Raw genomic sequence first — 25,324 nt, 5'->3', positions numbered from 1 at the left:
TCACTTATGGTATTTCCGAGAAAAGAAACGTGGCAAATAAATCTTAAACATACACCCCTACCTTTCTTGTGAAACTGGAGCTTATCAATTGGAAACTGAATGGTGCAATTGCCAACTAGTCACCGGAATGCTTCACAACTTGCACAACTATCATCTTTTTAGACAACATTAGTGTGCATTCTGCGATATTTGAGATTATATCTCGAATGTTGAAAGGAAAACTGCAAATCCCATGATGCACTGTGCTGTTGGCAAACATGTCAGGACTCGCTAAATGGCATGGGGCAATTTGGGAGCTAAAGAAGAGTAGAAAACGATCTTCTTACCTGCTCTTCCTCCAAGTATTGCCTGTCCAGTTCCAGGGAGTAGAATTCAATGGGAAAGTTGCAGGGATTCTTCACAACAATGTCGGTCTCAGCCCCTATGCTGTAAGGCAGGATAGGTCCCAGCTCAAGCACAGAGGGAATAAAGTCCAAGTGAGGTTCTAGACCCTTTCCTTGCACCATCAGCGGCACACGCTGGCTGCTCTTTGACACGGTCAATACTAGTCGTTGGCTGTAGAGCTTCTGTAAACATGCAAGACAAAGCAATACAATTGTAAAAAGTGCCCAAGGCAAGATTGTTGAAATAATTCAGAAACTTCCCTGATACATGCAACATTTGCTGAACTATTTGGTTAAAACTTTCAAAACATACAGTGACAACAAAGCAATAGTTAATTGCTGGTGATCTTAGCTGTCCATCATCAGGAATTAAGGGTGAGGCTCAAGACACACTATTTGCACGGTCTCTTGGGTAAGATTCACAGAAACACAGAGGCTGTATCTCACCATTCTAGCTAATGTAAGGAGCAGGCATAACAAGGGAATCAGGCAGTATTGTAGGAAACAAATACTTTGAGGAGACAGAATGTTATGTTATGTTAGTAAAACTTATACGGCGCACGGTTACCCTAAGGTGTCCTGGCGCTTGCTGCAGTCCTCCTAACTCACGGTTCCGGCAAGGAAAGTTTAAAACAGCCATGTTTTCAGCGCTTTCCTGAATGCAAGTAAATCCTTAGAATTTCTTAAACCAACAGGGAGCTCATTCCAGGCCTTAGCTGCCCCAGCGGAAAAGCTTCTGCCTCCCCATCTGGCTCTTTTTATGGTCGGTACTACTGTTAATTTTGCTCCTGACGAGCGTAAAGATCTTCTGGGCACATACCACTTGAATTGTTGTTTCAGATGAAATGGACCTGTGTCCTGGAGAGCTCGGAAGAGTAAGCAAAGAGTTTTAAAAAGGATTCGCTTTTTTACAGGCAACCAATGAAATTTTTTCATTGAGCTCGAAATTGACACAAATTTCGAGGTTCCAGTAAGCAGCATCTGAAGTTTTTGTAAGCTGCGCTCCTGCATATGTAAATAAAGACTCTTACAATAGTCTAGTCTTGACATAATCAAGGCAGTTACCACTGTGCGCTTACAATCTGCCGGTAGAAGAGGCAGAATTTTCCTCGTGGTCCTGAGAATATAAGAAGTGGCAGAAACCACGGCATTCACTTGATCACGCATGTCAAGATGTTCATCCAATACCACACCCAGGTTCTTGACTTTCCTGGAGTTTATTGGCAGAGTCCCCATAGACTTTGGCCACCAGCTAGGGGTCCAGAAATTGACATTATTCCCAAACAGGATTACTTCTGTTTTACTAGCATTCAGCTTTAAACAGTTTTGCGTCATCCAGCCTCCCACTGCTCCCATACAATCATGAAGCCTCTCACCAGTTGCCTTCTCCTGCCCTGGTTGGAGGGAAACCACAATTTGAGTATCATCGGCATATGATGTTAGGTAACAGCCGAAAGACTCAATTAGAGGAGCCAGAGAGGATACATAAATATTGAAAAGCGTAGGGCTCTGGGAAGACCCCTGAGGGACCCCACATGGATGAGAGAAAGGCTTGGAGACAAACTCACCCAACAAGACTGTCTGGCGTCTGTCCGAGAGGAAAGATTTCAGGAGAGTCCAGGCTTTGTCCTTCACTCCGCAAGCCAACAAACGGTCCATCAGTACTCCATGGTGGACCGTATCGAAGGCTGCGGAGAGATCAAGCAGGATCAGTACAGCCTTTCCTCCCTGATCCAACACTCTCCTAATCTCTTCCGTGGATTTAAGAAGGGCTGTTTCGGTACTGTGCCCTTCCATAAACCCAAATTGGGTGGGGTCTAAGACCTTGGCTTCACATAAATAGGCGCTCAGTTTAGTATTCATGTATTTCTTAACCAATTTGGAAGGCAAAGGGAGGCGTGAGATGGGGCGGAAGCTGTTTGGATCTTTAATATCCAAACTAGGCTTTTTTTAAAGTGGCAGGACCGATGCAGTTTTCCACAATTTAGGAAAAAGCCCTTCAGAAAACATAGAGTTGAATAGAGGCGTAAGTGTCAAGGCTATAGGTTCAGAGGCCAGTTTTGCTACTGCTACTGGGCAAGGGTCATAAGGTGAGCCTGATTTGGCAGATAGGAGAAGCTTGAGTGTGTCTAAGTAGGATATTGATGGAAATCTATCCATACTAAGCTTTAACACTGGCCCTGATATATGGCCATGTGTTAAATCTCCTAATCCGCTGCCAACAGGGTCCTTAAAGGTGCTAAAGATAGCTTCCACCTTAGCCTGAAAAAAAGTAGCAATTTCTTCGCAAAATTCCTGACTGGTTATAATAGTTGCAGGCTGTGGATGTGCCAACCTAGTAACTACTTTAAATAGTTCCTTTGGAGAATTACTGGCTAGATTAATTTGTCCAGCAAAGAACTCGCGCTTGGTTTCGAATAGCATCTGTTTATAACATAGGAGGCCTTGTTTATATATTGTTCTTTCGGCTGGACGGTACTCCTTCCTCCAAGACCGTTCCAGCTGTTTGCATTTCAGTTTTTGTGCCCTTAGTTCCTGAGAACAGAAGAACAGAAGACCCCGGAACGGAGGGACCGGTTAGGAGGCTTAGGAAATCTTCATACTTGGTGTGACTGGATCATAGATGCCGCACAGACAGCAAGAGATGGCAAGGATCCCTCCCCAAACGCCCACAATGTAACCAGGTATGTAGAGCTCTGCCAGGCTCCATTCTGAGTGGAATAGATCCATTCATTCAAAACCAGCAACTGTGCTGCTCTGTATTATGACACAGGGTCTATTATTGCTAGGTCACCCTCAAAGGTTGACTTTTAGCATTTAGCAAGTGATCTAAGGATATCCCCGCCCCAATTACATGATCTCAACAGTGGTTAGAAAACTGTAGGAGAGCACACGTTGTTTTGCAGCATATGTAGGAGCTTAGGAAGGATGATCGTCTATAGCAAAGCGATCCTACTACTCAATGAGAGTGGCAGTGAGAGCCAGCAATGAACGTTCCAGCAAATACTCTACATCAGTGGGGATAAATTGACTTTCTGCAGTCTCTTCTGAAAGGGAGAGCTGGATCCCTCGATATTTGATGGCACGTAAATCCAGCTGACAGATCATTTTTGGATGTTCTTGATTTTTAACCATAGCTGCTAACCAATCTCCATCCCCTAAAGGCTGTTTAAAATGATGTCCCCCATTACACATTGTAGACCATGTCAACATGAAACTATTGCGTGATATTTACAAGTCCCCAGGCTCACAGTGGGTGGTAAGAAAATAGGATTGATGGCACACTCTAACTTAACTATACTGCATAAGGCCTATTCTGTCGTCTTGTGTGTACTTAAGTAACAGTGCTAGAAGTGAGTTATAATTTCCCAATAACCAACAATGTCTCATGCACATTTGTGTGGTGCTCTAGTAGCGGAGAAGTTTCCACCTCTGGCAGAACCTTCCGTAAAAATAAATGTCCAGTAAATTACAATTTCAGGATTGGTGGCGATCTAGAAGAGGAAATTCATAAGGTTTATAGAGTTGGGATACAAACATTGAAATCTGAGACCAGAATTGCAATCTCTTTGAAAGTGAACCTTATAAGAGTTACCATTTTATAATTATATTCACTCAGTGAATGATTAAGAATATAACTAAAGAGGAGCCAAGATGGCGACCGGGACGGCAGCGTAGACTCCCGGCTCCGTGAACCTCCGTATCCCGCACGGATATCCTGCATTAGATCCTCAGCCTGCGCTATGCGCCCGTGTTTGTGAATGAGAGCGGCAACCGATCGAGTGACTCCGAAGTTTCTGGCGGCTGTACCGCCGGAGAAACGGGTATTTGCAATTTGCGGCCTGTGCGGCCCTGGAGCCGGGACCTCGAGTGGACACCTTGGCCGGGTGGCAGTTTCACAACAGCGGCCTTTGGTGACTGGGTGGAGTCGGACTGCCGGATCGGTGCGACTATCGGCCTACATTTCGCCGTGGTCGCTTCCTACCACTAAGCGGAGCGGAACAAGTGCATGCCCGGGGTGGCAGTTCCACGACTCTCCGGTGATTGCCTCTGCCTTCGACGGTGAGCTGCCCGAACGCCGCCCGTAACTCGCCCTGATTCCTGCGGGCTGCTCCCGGATTTTCGCGGGCGCTGGTCCGTGGTGGGGACGACTGTTGCCCGTGACTACATAACGGATACATTTTTGGTCTGCCTCCGGAACCCTGTTTGCCAGCGACATGGACCTTGATGCGCTTGCCCCTGGGTCCCGGTCCCAATACGGGTTGGACCTACCCGGCGGCCATCTTGTCACGATGAAGTCTACCATCCTGTCCACCAGGTCACAGCAGGATCGGGAGTGTGCGACTCTGGGGAGCGTAGCGGAGCGATCGCAGAGAGCTGTGCTGGGGTACCGGGACCTTCTCGAGGCTCTCGGTGCCCTTCATTCCACCTTGCTTCATGGCGTTTGTGTATTGGGGAGTAGGCTTGATGGTGTGGCATCAGCGTTGGGACAGTTGCGGCCTGCCTGTCCTCCGATACACAGGGACTTCCTGCACTGCACTCAGGACGATAACATCGGGGCCACCCCTGTGCCTAGTGACCAGCTGGAAACTCCGGACAGTCTACTATTGTGTGATCGGCTGGCTGTGGATCTGATCTGTCCCGGAGGTATTGGACCTGAGTGGGGGGGGGTGGCCTTGTCCGGTGTGCGGCCTCCGGCGACCCTGGGAAAACTCAAGCAACGGTTGTCTACTCTGGCTGATTCCGCCTTCCTGGACCTTGTGTGCAGTGCAGATCCTGGGGCAGCACTGGGAAAGACGTTCCTCCATAATGCTGACTGGGTTGGTACTCAGAGACTTCCACCCCACCGGGGTGCGTCGCTTCCTGGTCGTTTTTGGACGCTCCTTTACCGTGTAGCATTGGACATGGCGCCGGGTCGAGGGGTATGCATGGGCGGATTTGCCAAGAGTGGCCAAGGATAAGAATGCTCTTTCAGTGGTGGTCGGCTAATAGGCGGGCGGGCTCGGGGTTGCGTGCTCTCATGGTATAACTGTCGGTATAGTAGGTGCAAAATGCTCCCCATCTTTCTTTGACATGGTCGATTTTGTGTCGCTTACTGTTTGCTTTGGGGGAAACATAATGTGCGGGAGGGAGACGCCGGGGGCATGTTTTGAAGGCCCTCCTCCAGTTTATTAATACTCTCTCTACCCCCCCTTCTGGTGGGGTTCTTTTTTTACTCCTTTTTCCCTGTTTCTTCTATATTTCGGGTCTGGTTCCAGGGCGACAGGCACACTGCTGGGGGGGGGGGGGGGGGGGGGCGTACTCATCTGCAGAGGTGCAGGGTGGGGGGTTGGGGGAGGGGATTCTTTAGTCTTTAATCTCTTTTTTCCATGGCCTCCTTTTTCTTCTCTGATTCTTCTTGTTTTTTCTTTTCTGGGATCAGCGTGGTACACCTCCTTTGTTGTGAATCGTTGCCTTTTCATGTGTGCCACAATTTCCGGGGTGTTCTCTGGGCTTTAGGGCAGGGGACTGCAGGCGCAGCTGGGCATGATATTCTTCCCTATCCTGAATTTCCTGTGTCTGCGCCATTGATTCAATAGATTGCTGTTTATTGCTTACGTTTATCATTCTGCCTGCCTCTTATCGCTGTTGGGAAATTGTTCGGCACCTGATCCTTCTGTCTTTTTCCATTATAAAATAAAAACCCTTTTTATCCTGGGGTCCTACCTGCGCTCTTCACTGGCCAGACTATATTAGCATGAAGATTCTGCTCCCCGAGGTGCTGCCTGTGTTAACATTTGATCTCTGTTGCTCTGACTGCTTAGCGGCCGGCCCCGGGGGGTTGTAGGCCCATACTTGTTATTGATTGAAATGTCAATAAAGGTTTTTCAAAAAAAAAAAAAAAAAAAAGAATATAACTAAATACCCGGAGAGCAGAACGCATTAGTGGAAGAGACAAGTTTCACTGTAACGTCTCTCCTTTTTCTGACTTGTAAAGTGTTTATTAACAATCTGGGAATAGTGCAGAAGTGATTTCTGAACTCTGCCATTGAAGCCACATCTAGATACAAACTGGACACTTGCACTCTACTCTTCTAATGTCCTGCAGGACGCCTGCTGGCTCTGTGTCTCCAACAGTCAAAGGAGGGCTCAGATCTGTTATTCCTTTGGCAGTTGTGAAATCTTTTTGGGCAAAAGAAAAAAGGAGTATCGTACAGAGAAAGTTCTTGCTGTCAAGCAGAGTTATATACCGTTTTCCTTTAAACCACATGGGGCTTGTGAAATTTACCTTCGGTAAAATGTTTGGATTACATGATTCTACAGTAAAACATAGGGGAATGGAACACTTTCAGCACATCTAAGAATTGGTTCAAAGGTAGTCACCAATGGCATCCTAGACTATGTACCTGAAAACCCCATGGTCAATACATAAAACATCATTACAGTTCTGGAGAGAAAGGGGGTCTCTTCTTTCCGTGCTGAGAGCTGTCCTGACCGCAGCCCAATCTCTGTCTATCTAAAGACTTGATACCATGGTTAATAGAGACAGCCTTTTTACTGACTCTACAGATCACTAGAGTGCCTTATCTTAATCCTGCTTTCAGAGTCTGACAGTACAGGAAGCTAAAAGGTCTTGAGGAAAGAGAGATCTACATCCTGCCAGGAAGAATTCAGGATGTCTGTCTAACCTGAATTGTGGAAGGACTTTTAAAACAGTTGAGCTGCCTAACGTGACTGTAGTAAGGGTTCATGTAAATAAACTGGGTTAGTTGAAATCAGGTTAGAAAACTTCATGAAACCACTAAGTTAACAGTACTACTACCCCCTTCATTGCCGCCAGGTGCTCTTTCACCATCAATCCAAAAATGTGCTTTTGTGGAAATTGTATCGGAGTACTTCTTACATTATCAGTTGAGCTGCATAGCTAGTCAATCAGTTATTTGAACAATGGAGAACTCAGTGCAATCGATTAATTTCTCCCTTTCACTAAGGCTCTAATTATAAGAGGTGTAGTAAATGTGCTCGGATTTCCCCAAACCTGAATTTACTGATATAGGTATAATGATGGAGTGTGGGGAAAGTCCAGTCCATCACAAGTTGAGCCCTGAGAGTCCTCTAATAATGAGGAAATACTGCGAGAATTGGTGAGATTCCGCCAGTCATTCCTCATTTCGCTGATACTTGCAGAGATATTTCAGTTGTTTTCAGTAAAGAACAAGTTACTTACCTTCGTGTATCTGAAAGAGACATGTGTTAGTTATAGATTCCTTACCTTAGAATCACCCTCAGGTGTCAGACTGGATCCGGAGAATTTTTTCTCTTAGCAGTACCCCTGCGCGTAGGTAGGTGGAGTCGGTCGACTCCATGTCCGTCGACTGCGTCATGGTCGCCGGGATGACGTTGCAGTGCCTACTTAGACTCCGACCCTGCACACTGACATCAGTTTCCATGCCAGAAGCACGGAGCCATGAAAGACACTGACCACTGGTGCGCCAAAACTAGGGCCCTGCAAGGGAGTCCCTTATCCCTAGAAATCAGTTTGCAGAGCGGGGAGGATACAGATACATCGTTACCAAGTGTAAGTAACTTGTTCATCTGAAAGAGACTGTTAGTTATAGATTCCTTACCTTAGAATAGATACCCCAGCAATACCATTCCTAGAGGAGGGTCTGTGAACCAAGTTCACACCAGAAAATCCTGGAGGACAGAACGGGCAAAGTAGCTGTCCCTTCGGACTTGACTATCCAGGCAGTAATGTCTGGTGAACGTGTGCATAGATGCCTACGTGGCCGCCTGGCAGATGTCAATAAGTGGGACTTCACGTGACAAAGCAGTAGTTGCTGCCGTAGCTCTAGTGGAATGAGCCCGCAGCCCCACTGGAGGTTCCTTTTTAGCTAAAACGTAACTGATCTTTATACAAAGGACAACCCATCTTGAGATTGTACGCTTTTGGAAAGCCCAACCTTTCTTGGCACCCACATAACCAACGAAGAGTTAAGCCTCCACCGGAAATCTTTAGTGTGGTCAAGGTAGAAGGAAAGCGCACGGTTTGGGTCCAGACGGTGGAGTCTCTCCTCTTTGGAAGGGTGCGGAGGTGGGAAAAAGGTGGGCAGAGAGATAGTTTGTCCTATGTGAAAAGAAGTAACTACTTTAGGAAGGAAACGAGGGTCTCGTCCTAAGCACCACTTTATCCGGATGCCCAGAGAAGAAAGGGGGCTAAGAAGAAAGAGCCTGAAGCTCACTCACTCTGCGAACAGAGGTGATGGCAACAAGAAAGGCAGTCTTCAGAGTAAGGAGCCTAAAGGGACAGTTGTGAAGAGACTCGAAGGGAGTACACATATCAATCAATCAATCAGTGCCACTTATAAAGCGCGCTACATACCCATAGGGTCTCAAGGCGCTGGGGGGGGGGGGGTGCCGCTACTGCTCGAACAGCCAGGTCTTCAGCTTCTTCCTGAAGGAGAGGTGGTCTTGGGTCAGGCGCAGGTCGGACGGGAGGCAGTTCCAGGTCTTGGCGGCCAGGTAGGAGAAGGACCTTCCTCCTGTAGTCGCTCTTCGGATGCGGGGGACGGCGGCGAGGGCGTGGTTGGCTGATCGGAGGTGGCGTTTGGGAGCGTAGAAGTTGACTCGGCTGTTGAGGTAGCTCGGGCCTTGGTCGTGTAGGGCTTTGTGTGCGTGGGTGAGGAGGCGGAAGGTGATTCTCTTGTTGATGGGGAGCCAGTGAAGGTCTCTCAGACATAAGGTAATTCAGGACACGGTTCAAGTCCCACTGAGGCATTATGAAAGGAGATGGAGGAAAGAGGTGAATAATGCCCTTAAAGAACCTATTAACAATAGTGGACTTGAAAAAAGAGGGCTGATCTGGTAGCCAAAGAAAAGCAGAAATGTGTACCAGACAGCCTGTAAGAGTGCCCAGAGCAGAGCCCTGCTGGGCCAAAGAAGGAACAAAATGAACCTTAGAAAGAGGGGTGTAGAGGGGATCCACAGCCTTTGCTGTGCACCATGCCACAAACTTGTTCCATCGACAGGCGTATACCATCTTAGTGGAGGGACACCTGGCTGCCATGATGACATTACAGACTTGGGCGAAAGGGCAAAAGCTGTCAACTGTCACTGTCAATCTCCACGCAAGGAGGTGGAGGCTGAACAGGTTCAGGTGGAGGACAGTCCCCTGCTGCTGCAATAGAAGATCCTCTGGAAGGAGGCAGTCTGATTGGAGGATCGATGGCCATGCTTAGCCCGGAGCCACAAGAATGACTTGGGCCCAGTCACGTTTTATCTTCTTCAGCATTCGGGGCAGAAGTGAGACAGAGGAAAGGCGTACATGAGGCTGCAGTTCCACTTGTAACGAAAAGCGTTGCCGAGCGAGTGCCGCCTTGGAAACTCCAATGTGCAGAACTGATGACATTGCGTGCTCTCTTCGGTGGCGAACAGATCTGATCAAGGCTCTCCCCACTGCTGAAAGAGACCTTGCACCACATCTGAGTGAAGACGCCATTCGTGATCCACCAGGCACTGCGGCTGAGTTCGTCCGCTCTGGCGTTCAGAGAACCTGCCAGGTGTTAACCCACCAGGGTCATGCCCTGATGTTCCAGCCATGTCCAAAGGCAAAGAGTCTACTGATAAAGGGCCCACGACCCCACCCAGCCCTGTTTGTTGCAGTACCACATGGAGGTGGTGTTGTCTGTGAATACCTGCACTGCCTTCCCCTTGATGGAGGCAAGGAAAGCCTTCAGTGCCAAGCAAATCGCCCGGAGCTCCAACAGGTTGATATGGAGCCCGGACTCTGCCGGAGACCAGACTCCTCTGATCTCTGCTTCTCCCAGGTGGCCACCACATTCCAGGAGTGATGCATCGTCACCACCGTGAGGTCTGGTTGGGGAAGCAAGAGGGATCTGTTTCTGACTCAATCCTGATTCGTTAACCACCACCGTAGTTGTTGTGCAGTTCCCTCTGAGATCTGGACGAAGTCAGAAAGATTCCCCTGATGCTGCGCCCCCTGGAACTTCAGGTGGCACTGCAGAGCCCGCATATGTCATATGGCATGATCCACCAGCAGGATGCAGGAGGCATGAGGCCCAGCAGCCTCAGGGTAATTCTCACCAAAATCCGGGATAGAAGCTGAAACATTGGTATCATATCCCGAATATCCGGGACTCACTGTTTGCTGTTTGGAAGGATAGGCTACAAACTGCACTGTGTCTAGAACCCCAGTAAATGCAGTGAATGTTGGAGGTCCGCCGTAGTCTGGAGGTGGGAGACGACAGCCTGGGGGAGCCCACCTTCAACAGCCAGTCGTCAAAATAGGGAAAGACTGGAACCCCTGATCTGCACAGATGAGCTGCGACCACCGCCATCACTTTCGTGTACACCCGAGGGGCGCTGGTAAGGCTATAGGGGAGCACGGTGAACTGAAAATGCTCGTGGCCTATCGTGAACCATAGGTAGCGTCTGTGAGCTGGCAGGACAGGAATATGGAAACAGGCGTTCTGCAAGCCCAACACCACCATCCAGTCTCCAGGGTTGAGGGCAGGCTAACCTGAGCCAACGTGAGCATTTTGAACTCGTCATTGCAGAGGAAGCGGTTTAGAGCCCAGAGGTCTAGGATAGGACGCAGGCCCTTGTCCTTCTTGGGCACCAGAAAGTGGGGGGAATAGCAACCACGACCTACTTCTGGTGCAGGGACCCATTCGATAGCTCCCTTGGCCAAGAGAGCTGAAACTTCCTGTGGCAGACGTGCCAAATGATCCTCCGACATGCGATCAAAATATGGTGGCATGGAGGGAGGTGTAGTCTCGAAGGGGAGGGAGTAGCCCCCTCTAACTATCTGCAAAACCTACCTGTCTGATGTGATGGTTTGCCAGTGGGGGAGGCAATGGTGAATCCTGCCACCCACTAGCAGCTGATGTGCCTGAAAGGTCAGACTAGGAGAGTTTGGAGGCTGCTGCAGGGGGGTAAAATGTAGACTGGCCCGCCCGCTGGCTCCCAGACCTGCGAGGTTGCTGGGTCCCACGTCCGTGGCCACCCATAGGCTGGGCAGCCTGCGTGGACCGGTGTCTAGACTGGGCCCGACGTGGTGCGGTGCCCCTCTATAGCCACAAAAGGGGAAAAAACAGACTGTGGTAGAAGAGAGGACGTCGCGAGGCCTAAGGATTTGGCCATAGCTCGGGAATCCTTAAAGCGCTTCAGCGTCGAGTCTGCCTTATCGCCAAAAAGGCAATGGCCATCGAAGAGCCTGTCCAGCAGAGTTGCTTGAAGGTCCCCTGAAAAGCCAGTTGTCCTCAGCCGGTTGTGGGGATGAAGGGCTACCAACGTGGCAATCATTCAGCCAGTGAGTCAGTGGTATCCAGTCCACAGGGATTGTGAATTTAGCTCGGTCTCTCCCATCTGCCACAGCTTGGGAGAGAATGGCCCAGGCACTGAGGCAGCACTTTAGCAAATGTATCCCAGATTGTATGGGAGTATTCACAGACCGCAGGGCCAAGCTGGAGGAAGAGAACATGTGCCTCCCAAGATGATCCAACTTCTTGGATTCCCTGTCTGGATGAGCAAAAGGGAATGCGCTCCTGGAAGAAGAAGCTTGGACCACCACCATACAGGGGTCATATGTCACCACCTCAGCATATGACCCCTCCCAGTCCTCATCACCACCTTCACTGCGATAGGGAACACCTGGGATGAACAAGGGAACAAAAGTACCCTCTGGCGTTGGACTCGAAGTCTGTCCAGCTCCGGGTTCATCTCGGGGGTGAAGATGGGACAGTAAGGCAGGCCTAAGGAAGGCCTTTCCCTGTATATTTCTACAAATCTCAAAATTCTGGTAAAAACCATAGACACACAAGAGAACTGGCTTCAAATATTTAAATAGACAAATTGGAGACCGAACCGTTCGCTTCTGTTAATTAACATTCACATCAACCCATGCTCGAGGGAAAAAAGGTCAAAATTGACCCATCTCACTTCAGTACTATGCGAACTGGGTAGGGGCTACCCCACAACTGACTGTATCACAACCAGGGATTTTAAAGTGAATCTATTCCAAGATAGCAATGATGAGGCTTCAGAGAATGCTCAAGACAACTGACTGTATCATAACTGGGGATTTTAATGTGAATCTATTCCAAGATAACCACGATAAGACTTAAGAGCAGGCTCAAGACTGCTCATGGAGCATTCCTGAGCAGATCAAGCCCAGGGCAAACCAACGGAATACGCTGGGGGAACTGGGATTATGCAGCTCAATAGCTTGGGCTTTAAAGTTTTAAATGGAAGATTTCTACGGAATGTTTTTCCTAAATATACAAGCTAAGACGATAAATCAAGGTCAAATCTTGACTACACAATGTATAACATGAAAATGTTCACCTTGTGGAATGTAACGGCATAGCATCCAGCTCAGAGATCGGCCATCATCCTCAAGTTATGAGACTGAACACCAGCATGGTGCAACACACCCTGGATTGTGCCTCTAGTAAAGGAGCATTTACTGACAATTTTATGAGGCTCAAATGGAAGCGTTCATACGGACAAATCATGGCAGAATGTGTTAGAATTAAAACTAGGGCCACTGCTGAGAACATGTCTCCAGTTGCTGGCTGCAACAGTTTAACTGCTCAGCTACTGGTGAAATGTTCCTGCACCACAGCAGCTAGAGTTCAGTTTCCATTTCACTCAAGAATGTTTCCTCCTACTGCTACAATCGCAAGATTGAAGAAGGCCTTGAACATTTCCCTGAGAGCATTAGTCAGTATTGGGCGAAAGCTTCTTAATGAGAGTAAAAGAGTAACTCGAAGAACTTTTGATCCATGGTCAATCAGCAGGCAAATGACGCAGGCAGAGCCAGCAGTGCTAACATCTCTGAACCCGAATGGTCTTCCTTTCTGGCAAGACATTTCATGCCCAGCAACCTTGTAGAATGCTCAGACAGTTAGGATGTTCAGTTAAGAAGCCAGCCTTGCCACACAAGCTCTGTGGAAGCCTTTATCTCTGTCACTTATTGTGTTGCAGAGGGTCTATCCTGCTCTCGTCAGTATTTGACTTTCTTTAATGAACAGCTGAACACAACTCTGGCAAAAGCCAGACCTGATGGAGCTCCAGGGCAAAGGGCCTCCCACAGGCTCTATTCGAGCAGGATACACAATGTTTGGCTAGAAAACTTATGCCACTATTTAATTACAGCCTGAGAAGTTCATCAATCCTGGAATCATGGTGTGGTGCCATTATTCAGCCTATCCCTAAAGACAGCATTAAATAAGACCTCATCATTTCAGGCTGACAGTGCTATTGGACAATGAAGCCAAATTATTTTCCAGGCTGCTATTGTAGTCGCTATGGCAATGGGCCACATCCAGGGGCATCATTCCAAAGAATCAAACCGGGTTCTATGAAAATTCCGGTACCTCACTAGCAATCTCCCTACTATTAGAGAGGGTGGTAACATCTTGCGCTATGCTGTACTACTGTTTTGTGTATTTTAGGGCAGTGTTCAATCATGTCCCCAGGAGGACCTGTGGAAGAAACTAATGAACTTGGGAATCCCACAGAGCCTCCGTGAGGCCATCGTACAACTGTATACAGACACAGGGATTTGTGTTAAGCTGGGCGACAGGACCTGAGGGGGTAGGAAAATTACCACCTTTCTGGGGGTCAAGCAGGGATGTGTGCTTACCGCAATATTCTTCAACTTATGCATTTCCCATCTGCTTAGCACCCTCAACACCACAAACAGCCACCCCCCAAGATCCAGGGTGAACAACTCAACAACCTGCTTCATGCAGATGACATAGTTCTGTTCAGCCACACTAGAGTCGGACTGCAGCGGTTACTAGATGCCTTGCACTCCTACACTGAGGGAAACTGCCTGGAAGTCAATCTAAAGAAACCAAAGATTCTCATCCGGGACAGAAAAATCATTAAGTCGGGAAAGCTGGTATTTTAATGGCAACAGGATTTCCAAGGCACAGTCATATAAATATCTTGGTGCTACAATTGATGCAAGGTGTTCCTTTGTCTACCCTTTGGGGGTTACAGAAGTGAAAGCCCTGGCCCTCCTGTCTTCTTTTTCATAACTGTCTAGCTCGCTGTGAGGGATGAGCCTTGATCCACTCCTAAAGATAATGAGAACCAAGGTCATTCCAACCTTGATGTATGGCAGCGAGATTCTGTTGGCGAGGGATGGGAAGCACCTAAATAACCTGGTCACTGGAATCTATAAGGCCACTCTTTGCCTGCCGAGATTCTCATCAGCAGTGCAGATCTGACTGGAACTCTGCCTCCTTGATCAGTGCGTGGCTCTGGCAAGTAAGTTCTTAAATATTTGCCAGAAACTCCGGCTGGCCAGGATAGGAAGCTTGAAGGCTCGATTGTGGCATGAAATTCGAGTCAGGCGAGGTCAGGCGGATTCACTCCATGTACCTTGAGGAATCCTGCAAACAGCTGAATTCTACAGAGCTTCGAAATCACATGTATCCCAAAATTACTTCAAGCAAAGTATCAGAAGGCGAGTACAATTTCAATTGTGCCAGCTTGACATGGATATTTTGGCAAAGTGAGGGTTCTTCTGGGCAGTTATTAGCTCCTACAGGCAGAGGCTTCAACAACCCTACCTGGCCTGCACATATTCAAAATACTAAAAAAGTAAGTTTTTGGTTTGAAGGCTAGAGGAATGGCCGTGTCTGAAACATTTAGCTAGGTTACGTAGGCCAACGGAAACAATAATGCAGGGGTTGTGGGGTTGTAGTGCTTACGACGAACCATTCCAACACATAGCCTGCAGAACAGAAAGTGCTCCTGAGACGAAAATGGAATAAATTAGGCATCCATTCATTCAGGCAGGCCATCTTCAGTGTCTTCAATAAGGACAACATTGCAATGAACATTTAACTGGTCAAGTTTGTGGACTTAGCGGTCAACAATATAAGTAGGTATAATGCAGCTCGTGGTGAGGTATCAGCCATAAGTTTAAACATCAACTACAACGTCCGCTTTTTAGTGTATGGAGGCAGCCCTGACCAGTAAAAAGACTTAAGAGCAATTTAGAGATTTTATTTGATGATAAGTATTCCATATTGAGCTGCAACAGAGAAAATAGTGGCTCTGGCCCGAAAGAATGCTTAGTAGGCTGAACCAAGGAGATGAGGACTGTGTTTTATAAATTTAACGCATACTATGAATAGCTATTTGTAGTATGTACTGTGGTTTTTAGATATCTATTGTTTTAAGGTATACAGAGCTTAATTATGTAATAGTTTTTTAAAGGAAATAACTGGTTACTGTTAGAAATTGGATTTCTGGTTGGCAGAGGTATGCACCCTGTCCAAGCAGGAACCACAATCCTCGCCAGGGTAAGTTAGATACACACCCAAAATTAACCTGTGCTCACCTCATGGTCGCTTGGAACAGAGCAGGCAGGCTTAACTTAAGATGCAATGTGTAAAGTATTTGTGTAACACAACACAAAGCAACCCACTGAAAACACCACAAAAAGACTCCACACCATGTTAGAAAAATAGATTGTGATTTTATAAATAAAGCAAGAAAAAAACGACAAAAATCCAATGAGTAGAAGTAGAGATATGATTTTTTAAAGAATAAGAATGTCAATAGCGCTTTGAAGCAATAAGAACGAATGGGTGTTATCTGGTCGCGCTGGACTGGGACAAAGTCAAGAGTTCAGGCCAACCGCGATGAAGCACAGGCTGGATACAGGAGCAACGCAGGCCCACTAAACAAAGTACCTTGATCCTGGTTGCAACAGCGAGATGTGGGGTACAGCTGAGCAATGTGTGAGTGTCAATCCCAGAGAGGTGATGCATGGATTTTCTTTACGCAGTGGCGACAATGCGTCGGTTCCAAACATGATGCGCTGGGTTCGAGAGGCTTTGGTTCCAAGAACGATGAGTGAGTTTCTCCAAGCAGTCGAAGGAATGCGTTGATCTTCCCACACTGTAGCAGCTGCGATATGTTGTTTCTGATGTATCGGTTCCTTAAGGCGATGCGCTGTATCCAAGTGCGATGCGCCAATTCTGTTCCCAGAACAGCAACGATGAGTCACTTCTGTTACACGCAGACAGGAGATGTGTCGGTTTGACTGGAGCAAGCATCTAGGTCCACTTCCAATGGACCAGGAGCAGGTGGGTAGACTTTGATATCCCTAAGTCTCAGAAACAGGAGGCAAGCCAAAAAGCCCTTGGAGATCACTCTAAGTTCAAGCAGAGCCCATTCTTCCGCAGCAGGGGCATAGGGTAGCAGGACAGCACAGCAGAAAAGCAGGTCTTCCAGAGTAGCAGCCAAGCAGATTGACAGTCCTTGTAACAGCAAAGCAGTTCTTCTTTCTGACAGAGTTTCTTTACAGGTCCAGAAGTGTCTGATTTGGTGGGGTCAGAGATCCAGTATGTATACATAGTTGTGCCTTTGAAGTGAGGGTGACTTCAAAGAAGGGTCTTTAAAGTGCATATAGGCCCATTCGTCCTAGCCCTGGCTCCAGGCTCACTACAGGTGGGTACATCAGCCCTTAGTGTGGGGAAAGGACACTGCCCATTCAGGTATCAAGTCCTCCTTTCCATCCTGTCAAAGATGAGTCATCAGGATGCAGGACACTCAGACACACCTAACATGACTTTGTGTGCGGCTGTCTAGATGGAATATACAAAGTCACGCTGTCACCCACCTCAGAAGTGCTTTGTAGAAAGGTTACAGGCACACAGAGCTTTAAGAGCAGAGAAAGACCAACTTTCTAAAAGTGAAATTTCTAAAATAGTAATGTTAAATCCAACTTTACCAACAAAGAGGATTGATCATTACCATTCCAATGATAACAAACATGATAGAGATAATCCTTCTCTTTCAGGAATTGCAGCGTAAAAGTGTAATATGGAATCCCCAATGTTAACCTATTAGAGAAATAGGCCTCAGAGTAGTAAAACATGATTTGGGGTGTTTTTCACTACCAGGACATGTAAAACTTAAAAGCACATGTCCTAACCTTTACTTGCACAGCACCCTGCCCTTAGGGCTACCTAGGGCCTACCTTTGGGGTGACTTCTGTTTAATAAAAGGGGAGTTTTAAGGCTTGGCCTAGCAGTGGTAGGCCTGAGACATGTTTTAAGAGCTACTTGTGTGGGTGGCACAATCGGCACTGCAGGCCCACTAATACCATTTAATTTACAGGCCCTGGTCATAGGTAGTGCACTCTACTAGGGGCTTACAGATGAATTAAATATCCCAGTTGTGGATAAACCAATGTTACCATGTTTAGGGGAGAAGCACAAGCAATTTACCACTGGTCAGCAGTGTTAAAGTGCTCAGAGTCCTAATGCAAACAAAAAGGTCAGCAAAATAGGAGGAGGAAGGCAAAAAGTTCCGAAGTCCCCTTCAGAGAGGGGCATTTCAAACCGTTAATGTAACTGATTCTTACTGAAGTAAGTTTACTGCTCCTTTGCAGTTTGTATTTTGCACAACCCAGTTTTACTGAATACTTCTTTTTTAAATGTAGCCATAATTTACGTTTTAGCTTAATTTAATTATTTTGAACATACAGTTGTTCTGCTGGGTGATTTAGCAACACTTGTTTCATTGTAAAAGCAAAATCATAGGATTAACTATACAGTATTATTGATAAGTTGAATTTAATGAAGTCTTTATACATGAAATACTAGTGTGCTGTTTATGCACTTTTTATTTTGTAATGGTTTTAAATAACCGAACAAATAAGTACTTTGTCCATTGAATGGTCGCAAGAAGTCGTTAGCAAACCTCTGGCAGGCTTCGACCTAAAAATATGTTCCGCGATTCATCATGTATGCACAGATACTCTACCCTTTTGAGAATATCAGAAAGAAACTCATGAAGAATCAAGGTTCAGTAAGGACTGTCTGTATCAAGTACATTAAGCATATGTGAACTACAAGAGTCTCATAACTTCTCCTGCCAACTGTGGGTGAGATTTTCACACAAAGACTTTTCTAGGCACTACTCAGAACACCTTCTACCCTACATTAATAATGCAGGTAAGGTGGTTGCAAGGGTTATTACATTTTGCTTTTTCAAAGTCTTAAATTGTAAAATTGGGGTCAACTTGTGCAACTTTTTAGTCTAGCTAGACCGAATAAAGTTATTCTGACTTACTGACTGCAAGAACAGATCTCCTGGTGTAATGTTTTTCAGTTCGATAAAATGGTCTTGTATATAAGCTTTATTATGATTGTTCTATTTTACCTAATGAGTAAATGCTGCTAGGAGAGGGGGCAGAGACCAGGGAGAGGAGATAAGGAAGGGAAACTAACCATGCCCAGGATTGTGAAGCTACACTGACATAATTGAATAACGAAATCTGTTATAAGAACTACTGTCCCAACTGACTGTGCTGTCCAACAAGGGCTGGGTGTTGCTCTAGTTGCTTCTGTGTGTAGACAGGGATGAAGGAGGGTTAAATTTACTACAGCCATCGCTTGGTACCATTATTTTGCCGAGTCGCAAACCTCAGTAAAAAACATATTTATTTATTCTTCACCTTGAATTCACTTCTCGACAGACTGTTGTGTGGCCTATCAGTACACTTCCAGCTTTGCAATGGCTGTCATGGAACCCGATTGAACCCACGAATTACCATGTTCCTTGATTGTACTGTTTTATCTACAACAATCTCTGGTCCTAGGCACCTGGATCCAAAGTTTGTCCATAGAACTTCTTCATATCGCTTGCTATATAAAAATCATGCCCAACGCTTACGTCTCACCACTTTCAAATGTCACCAGCCGCCACTGGGCAACACCACCCAGGGCCATATCTTGGAAAGATACACCTTGCAAATTGACATGTGCGCATTTCTTAGCATCACATTTTGCAATCCAAATACATACATAAATGTAATTTTTGGCACTGCGTATTTTTTTTACTTGCAGCCTGCATGAATTGACACATCCACAAGCTATTTTAGCATTAGTGCTAAAGTGGATTGCAGAAAAACACATTGCATTGGGCAGTCTCACATTAAAACTAGCACTAATATATGTAATTACACAGTGCACATGAAAAAAAATACTGACTTTTTCTTTAATATGGAACAGCAGAAATGGAGATGTTAAAACATGCTTAAGAGCAGTTTGCACACAAGCTCTTTTCCATTTTAGGCCATTAAGCACCCTATGTTCTTTCTATGTGTAAAGCACCAGAAAAATAAAGTCTCTCACTAATCAAACAACGGATTCACACAAAGGGTCTCACCTCCTCCAGTGGCATGAACTTCACCTGCACGTTGACCTTCTGACCGGATACCAGCGTGCCAAAGGGTGGCAGCATCTCGAATATTTGAGGCGGTGGCTTCAGCTCCTGGCGTACCTTACGGCGGAGGTGCATGGGCATGTGCTTGTCAACCTGGGGATTTGAGTTTAGAAAATAAGGGTTATGTTAAATGGCACACTTATAACTGCAAATCTTTTGCGGATATACTAAAATCTACGAGATACATCAGATCGGTGAGCGTTTTAGAAGGAATACTGTAGCAATGAAACTATACAAAAATGTGACAAATTTATTTTAAAAGTTTTGTATAGCGCGAACATGACCCTAGAGGGTATCAAAGCGCTTTACAGAGAGATGCGACACACATAAACGAAGGCAATTGTGGCAGAAAATCAGCAATAGAAAAAATTAACAGTAGGTACGTGACAACATAATAATGGGCAAAAGAATATGAAAGTATAATACAGCAAAAAGAGTTGTCGTGACAGTAGATGAGGAGTAGCCGATCAATGGGCTAGGATGGAGCCATCAGTATTTGGTTGATGTAACTCAGGACCCCGCTAAGCTTCAGATCAGGAAAGTACTCATTAGTAATGCTTTCACTTCCTTTTTGAAGGACACTGTTGATGGAATCAGTCTTGCTTCCGTAGGAAGGGAGTTCCAGATTCTAGGGCCGATTCCTGAGAAGGAAAGATTGTGAGTTTACATTTTTTTGGTTTAAGTAACGAGGTACTGGAGCTCCTGGAAGAACGGGCACCACCCGACAGCTCAAGTTTTTTTGCAAGGTAAGGAGGAGTGTTGAAGTGAAGGGCTTTGTGGGTCATGCAGGCAAATTTTAGTTGTATCCTTGCTTCGAAAGGTAACCAATTTAAAGATTTCAAGTCAGGGGAGATGTGATTGCTCTGCTTGGAACCTGTGATGAACCTGGCGGCTGCATTCAGTGAACCTCTGAGGGGGGCCAGTCTGTACCTCGGAAGAACGCAGTGTGTAGCACGGCTATATTCCAGCCGTGAAATGACTAATGCTTGCACTGCGGATTTGAAGTCAGCAGGGGAATGGAAAGGTTTAAGCTTTCTTAGGATGCTCAGTGGAAGTTCGCTCCTTTGGTAGATGCGCTGATGTGATCCTGTATGTTCAGGTTCTTATCCAACACTATTCCCTGGGATTTCGTATTGTCTATGATATGTGGCGTGCAGTTGAGAAAGAAGGATTTTTCATATATTCCTCAAGGATGGGGACTTGCTTGGGTGGGGTAATAAGGAGGAATTCAGTTTTTAGGGCATTCAGTTTGAAATGGTTGAAGGTTAACCAGTTAAGGGTTTTGTGCAGGGTTCCATTGAGTGTCTTGATATCGTCGGGCAAAGAGATATTCATGTATAACTAAGTGTCGTCTGCATACATGTGATATTCAATGTTAGATGCTTTGAGGATTTGAATAAGAGGTTTAATGAATAGGTTAAAAAGTGTGGGTGAAAGTGAGGAGCCTTGGAGCACCCCCAGGGTGCAAGGACTCGGATAGGAGAGGGATCGATTTGTTTTAATTCTCTTTTAAATCTCATTTAGGGTTTTCATTATAAGACTACTGCACGCATTACACAGGACTCTCATGTTTTTGTAGGAAAGGAGGTTATTATATCCACAGGATTCTGTCTAGTGTCACCTAGGATTTTCTTATTTACTGAAGGCAAGTGCCACTTTCATTTTGTTTATGTTAATCTGAAGCATTTTTGTTATAATGAGCAGTTATGGGAGGTTGCTCCACATCAGATCAGAGTAGTTTGCCCAGGCCTGTCACTGCATTCGGGTAACTGCAGTACTGAATTTATAAAGTAAAACGCAAAACATGCTAAAATTGGATTTAAAAGTTTCCGCCTAATGAATAATATCTCTGCATGGAGTGGGTCATTCCCCGTTGGTGCATGTTTTATTTTGTAACCAGATGACATGAGATAAATTTAGGGTCCGAGAAACAGCACTTAAGACAAAATCGGATAGAAAGATACAATTGAAATGGACTGCGGAACATTTTTATTTTTAGAAATAATGCCTAATATCCTGATGACTGGTAACACAAAGGAATGACTAGGATCCAAAACTTTTACATTAAAACATGTACATCACTGGCGGTAATCACTGCTATTTTGAATTTCTTTGTAGTAGAAAAAACAAAATGACAATAAATAGATCAGACAAAAAAAATAAAACATGTACATCACACTTTACACCTTATTCTGATTCGAGTAAGTCTATCACTGAAATAATAATTAACCACAAATAAAGTTAAAGCAAGAAAGTGTAAAACCAAGTTCAGTGCCAGAAACTGAAGTCAAAATAAGTATGGAGAAACATCTTGTCCTCTGACAAGGTGTAGAAATATGAGATGCAAAAATTATAGGTGCAATAAACATATTTGTTGTTAATTTTTAGAACAAACAAACTGTACACTGACCCGAATACAGGGTATTTTTCCTGCACATGCCCTATTTGAGTGTAAAGGTAAAATCACATATAAATTGTGGTAATAGAGCACACACTATTTTTATCACTAAAAAACACTGAGAAAACATGCATAATTCCTCATATTTGTGCTTGAAATGATGGACCAGTAGGTAATACGCAGTGGTGTCATCAATGCTGCTATAGGGTCTTTATAACATAAAGGGTGCCTCTCAGACCATAGATCAATAAGTATTTTCACCAGCGGAAATCCCCTAACGTCATCTACGTGTGTGTTCAATTAATGAACCTGAATTACTTATGTGATTCTTATACCATCTTGCATTACGTTTTTACGGTTTTCTTAAATTTATACTATACAACTCGAATGACTTGTACCAAATCTTTACTCATATTCTGTATAAATTGGCTATTTCAAGTATTGTGTCATTAAAAGGAACAGTAAAATAACACAGTGACATGTTTACATGAAAGACAAAAACACTTAGTACATTCTTAGAAGCAAAACTAGAATGTAAATCTAGAAATTAATCTGATACAATCAAGAAACAGCACACGAACCACTGGATTAATACATTCTAAAAAGGAAACTCACTAGACATTACATATATGTCATAGACTCAGCGGATATTGAATGTTCTAATTGTCCTATGGACTAAGCCAGACATTCCATATAATAGATCTTCTATGCCCTACTTTACTCGTCTGTGTATCGGGACAGGTCTACTTTATCTCATCGATACTGCTTTAGTATATGGTCCTAGAAAGGTCAGAGTGAAGGTATGGTAATTCTAGTCTAGGCTGTCTTAATTACACTTAGACTTTCCGTTCTTTAACATAATTGTTAAAGGTGGTTACTCTTGGCCTCAGCAAAATGTATGTGCTGACGCGTTTCGACCTTCATATTGGGATCAGGAACTGTTTGATGGAAGGTCTTCCTCAGAGCTGGGGAAACTTTTTGTAGGACACGAAATTGTGCCACAATAGTTCTTGGGCGAGTGTTAGGAAGGGAGGTCTATCAGTGAAGGAGTTGGAATGTCTACACGCTCTTTTCTTTATGTCACCTTTATTTGCAGATTTTCTTTCTAGGCTTCAAGGTATGTTTCTTCTCTCTTGAAGGCTCCTCGGCAATTACGGCAGTGCTGTTGCTCATAATGGCAGCTTCGTTTTTGTCTTTCAGCATGATTTTGCATGCAACTTTAAATGAGTCTGAGTGAGAGTGCAATAACAGGGTGTAAAAAGAAAAAAGTTACTTGTAATAGTGGGGCGTGGCCAAGATGGCAGCCGCATCAGACGTGCTCCGTCCTGGGCTCTCTAAGTATCCTGTTTTAAACGAGAGGTACGGCCCAGAATCCCCCCATGCTGTGTGGGGAAGTCTTCCTGCGGTGCCTCTGGACTGAAAAGTGCCACCACCCGAGATCACAGGATTGCCAACTGTCCCATTTTTGCAGGGACAGTCCCATCAAGTTGGAGTCTGCCCAGGTGATATTGTTGCAGAAACTGTTCATCTTTATTGCACGGTGGTACGCAAACAAGAACATTCTGTCTGCACCAGCCCTGTGCTGCAAAATGTCCTGGGAATTTATTTTAAAATATTGGCTGATCGAGGGCTTTCACAGCTGCCACAGTAAGAAAGTGGACCACAAGGCGCTGTGCCGCCGGAGCACAGGCAGTGCTGGCTCAACGGCCTGGGCTCACAGGGAGGAGATGAGCCGCCAGCTGACAAAAATCTGAGATCCAGCAGCAGGTAAAGCTGCAGTTCGGGGAGACTGGCAGGGCCCTGGGCTGACCTCCCTGCACTGGAGGAGCCCAGCCGTGCACTGCTAAGACCTGAACAGGGGAGGAGTTCCTAGTACACGTTGGGTTCATGGTGATGACTGTGTCGGGAAAATATCGCAGGGCAGAGGCCCATTGATGGAGTCATGTGATCTGGGGTCTGGATGAGGAAGGGGGGCCTGTGGAACTCTCATGTACTGGGACAATGGCCCTTGAATGCGCTGCACTGCACTGCCTGGGGCTGGAACTGGAACCCTCGGAGAGCTACGCTGGCACTATTCTGACTAGGCTGGGGCCTCAGATAATCCTTGGGGGCCCTGCAGAATGCCTAGAGAGGTCCATCTGTGAGGCCTGCTATCGGGGGGCAGCAGAGGCAGACCCTGGAAATTTGACCCCCCGCGGTTGTACTGTGTGTAGTGCCTGTTAACACAAAAGGCAACAGCCGGATATTGTCCATGGCTCACTGTTAGTAACCTGCTCTACTCATTGTGGGCACCTCTTCAATTTAGGTGATCCGGCCCTCTCCACCACATTGATTACTGTCTATTTATATACATTGCACTAATTTATTTCTACTAAAAGGGAATGATAGTACTATACAACACGAGCTGTAAATAGTTAACTGTGGATAAAGTTAATGTTTTTCACCTCTGGTTTCTGAGTGACATCACAGACAACACTAGCGTCGCTCACGATATGTATTTGATGTCAATAAGAGCCGCTCAATGGGAGACATCCCTGCGATTTACAGTTACCATCTGTCATTCCCTATGTGTCGCGGCACTGGCAATTCCAGTGGGGCTGGCCATTAATGTGTGGCTTGTTTTTGTATTTGGCTTAGAACCAATATTGCATTCAGTGGGCGCCACTCGATGCCTTCTCTATTCTGCCAGGTACTTCCATTGTCCCTCCTGAACAGAGTGTGGCTGTGATTCTGGAAGCTGAACAGTCTCAGTGGTCACTTTTGTCCCTACAAAGGCAATGATGCCAAGTTGAGAATGGAATACCTGCGTAGGCAACAAACTGTATGTTGACAGGCACTGGGGGGTGATGAACAGAAAGAAATCATAGGATTAAGGATAGCAATTTACTACAGAGCGAACGAGGGGTACATTGTCCGAGTGGACTGCTTTGAGAAAGAGCGAGATAGAAAAAGGGAGATAGAGTGGGGCACTGCAGACAAGCCACTTATTAATAATGTCCTAAATGCAGTTTGCAACTTCTCTTCCTGGACACAGCGGCTTGCGCCCAGGAAAACTGCGACACTGAATTTTAAAGTTTTTTCTCTTACTTGCTTTGGCTGCTCTTGGCTACTGACAGACCATTCACAGACAACTGGCCACTGGTTGTGGAGCTGGATGTATTTCACTTGGCACTGACCACACTGCACATCACTGAATTCAAGCTTCTCGCATGAGATCGAGAGCGTGGGCATGGTGACGCTGGCCTTCAGCCTGACATGAAAGACAGGCCCTCCAACCACCTTA

The 25,324-nt window shown here is 45.8% G+C and overlaps 1 protein-coding gene across 1 annotated transcript in view; it reads right to left on the bottom strand.

Annotated features, from left to right (window-relative positions):
* Positions 1 to 25,324, bottom strand: part of HYDIN (HYDIN axonemal central pair apparatus protein) — a 2,467,744-nt gene that overhangs the window by 1,242,015 nt on the left and 1,200,405 nt on the right. Inside the window, exons 34-36 of the mRNA XM_085640020.1 lie at positions 25,129 to 25,320; positions 19,587 to 19,736; positions 327 to 566 (exon numbers count right to left, since the gene is read on the bottom strand). Coding sequence (XP_085496146.1) covers positions 327 to 566; positions 19,587 to 19,736; positions 25,129 to 25,320 — 582 coding nt within the window. The remainder of the gene's footprint in view (positions 1 to 326; positions 567 to 19,586; positions 19,737 to 25,128; positions 25,321 to 25,324) is intronic.

The sequence above is a fragment of the Triturus cristatus genome, chromosome 12 (assembly GCF_964204655.1).
Source record: "Triturus cristatus chromosome 12, aTriCri1.1, whole genome shotgun sequence".
NCBI classification, from domain to species: Eukaryota; Metazoa; Chordata; class Amphibia; order Caudata; family Salamandridae; genus Triturus; species Triturus cristatus.
Note: the sequence above shows the minus strand (reverse complement) of the source record. Positions and strands in the feature narration are given on the sequence as shown.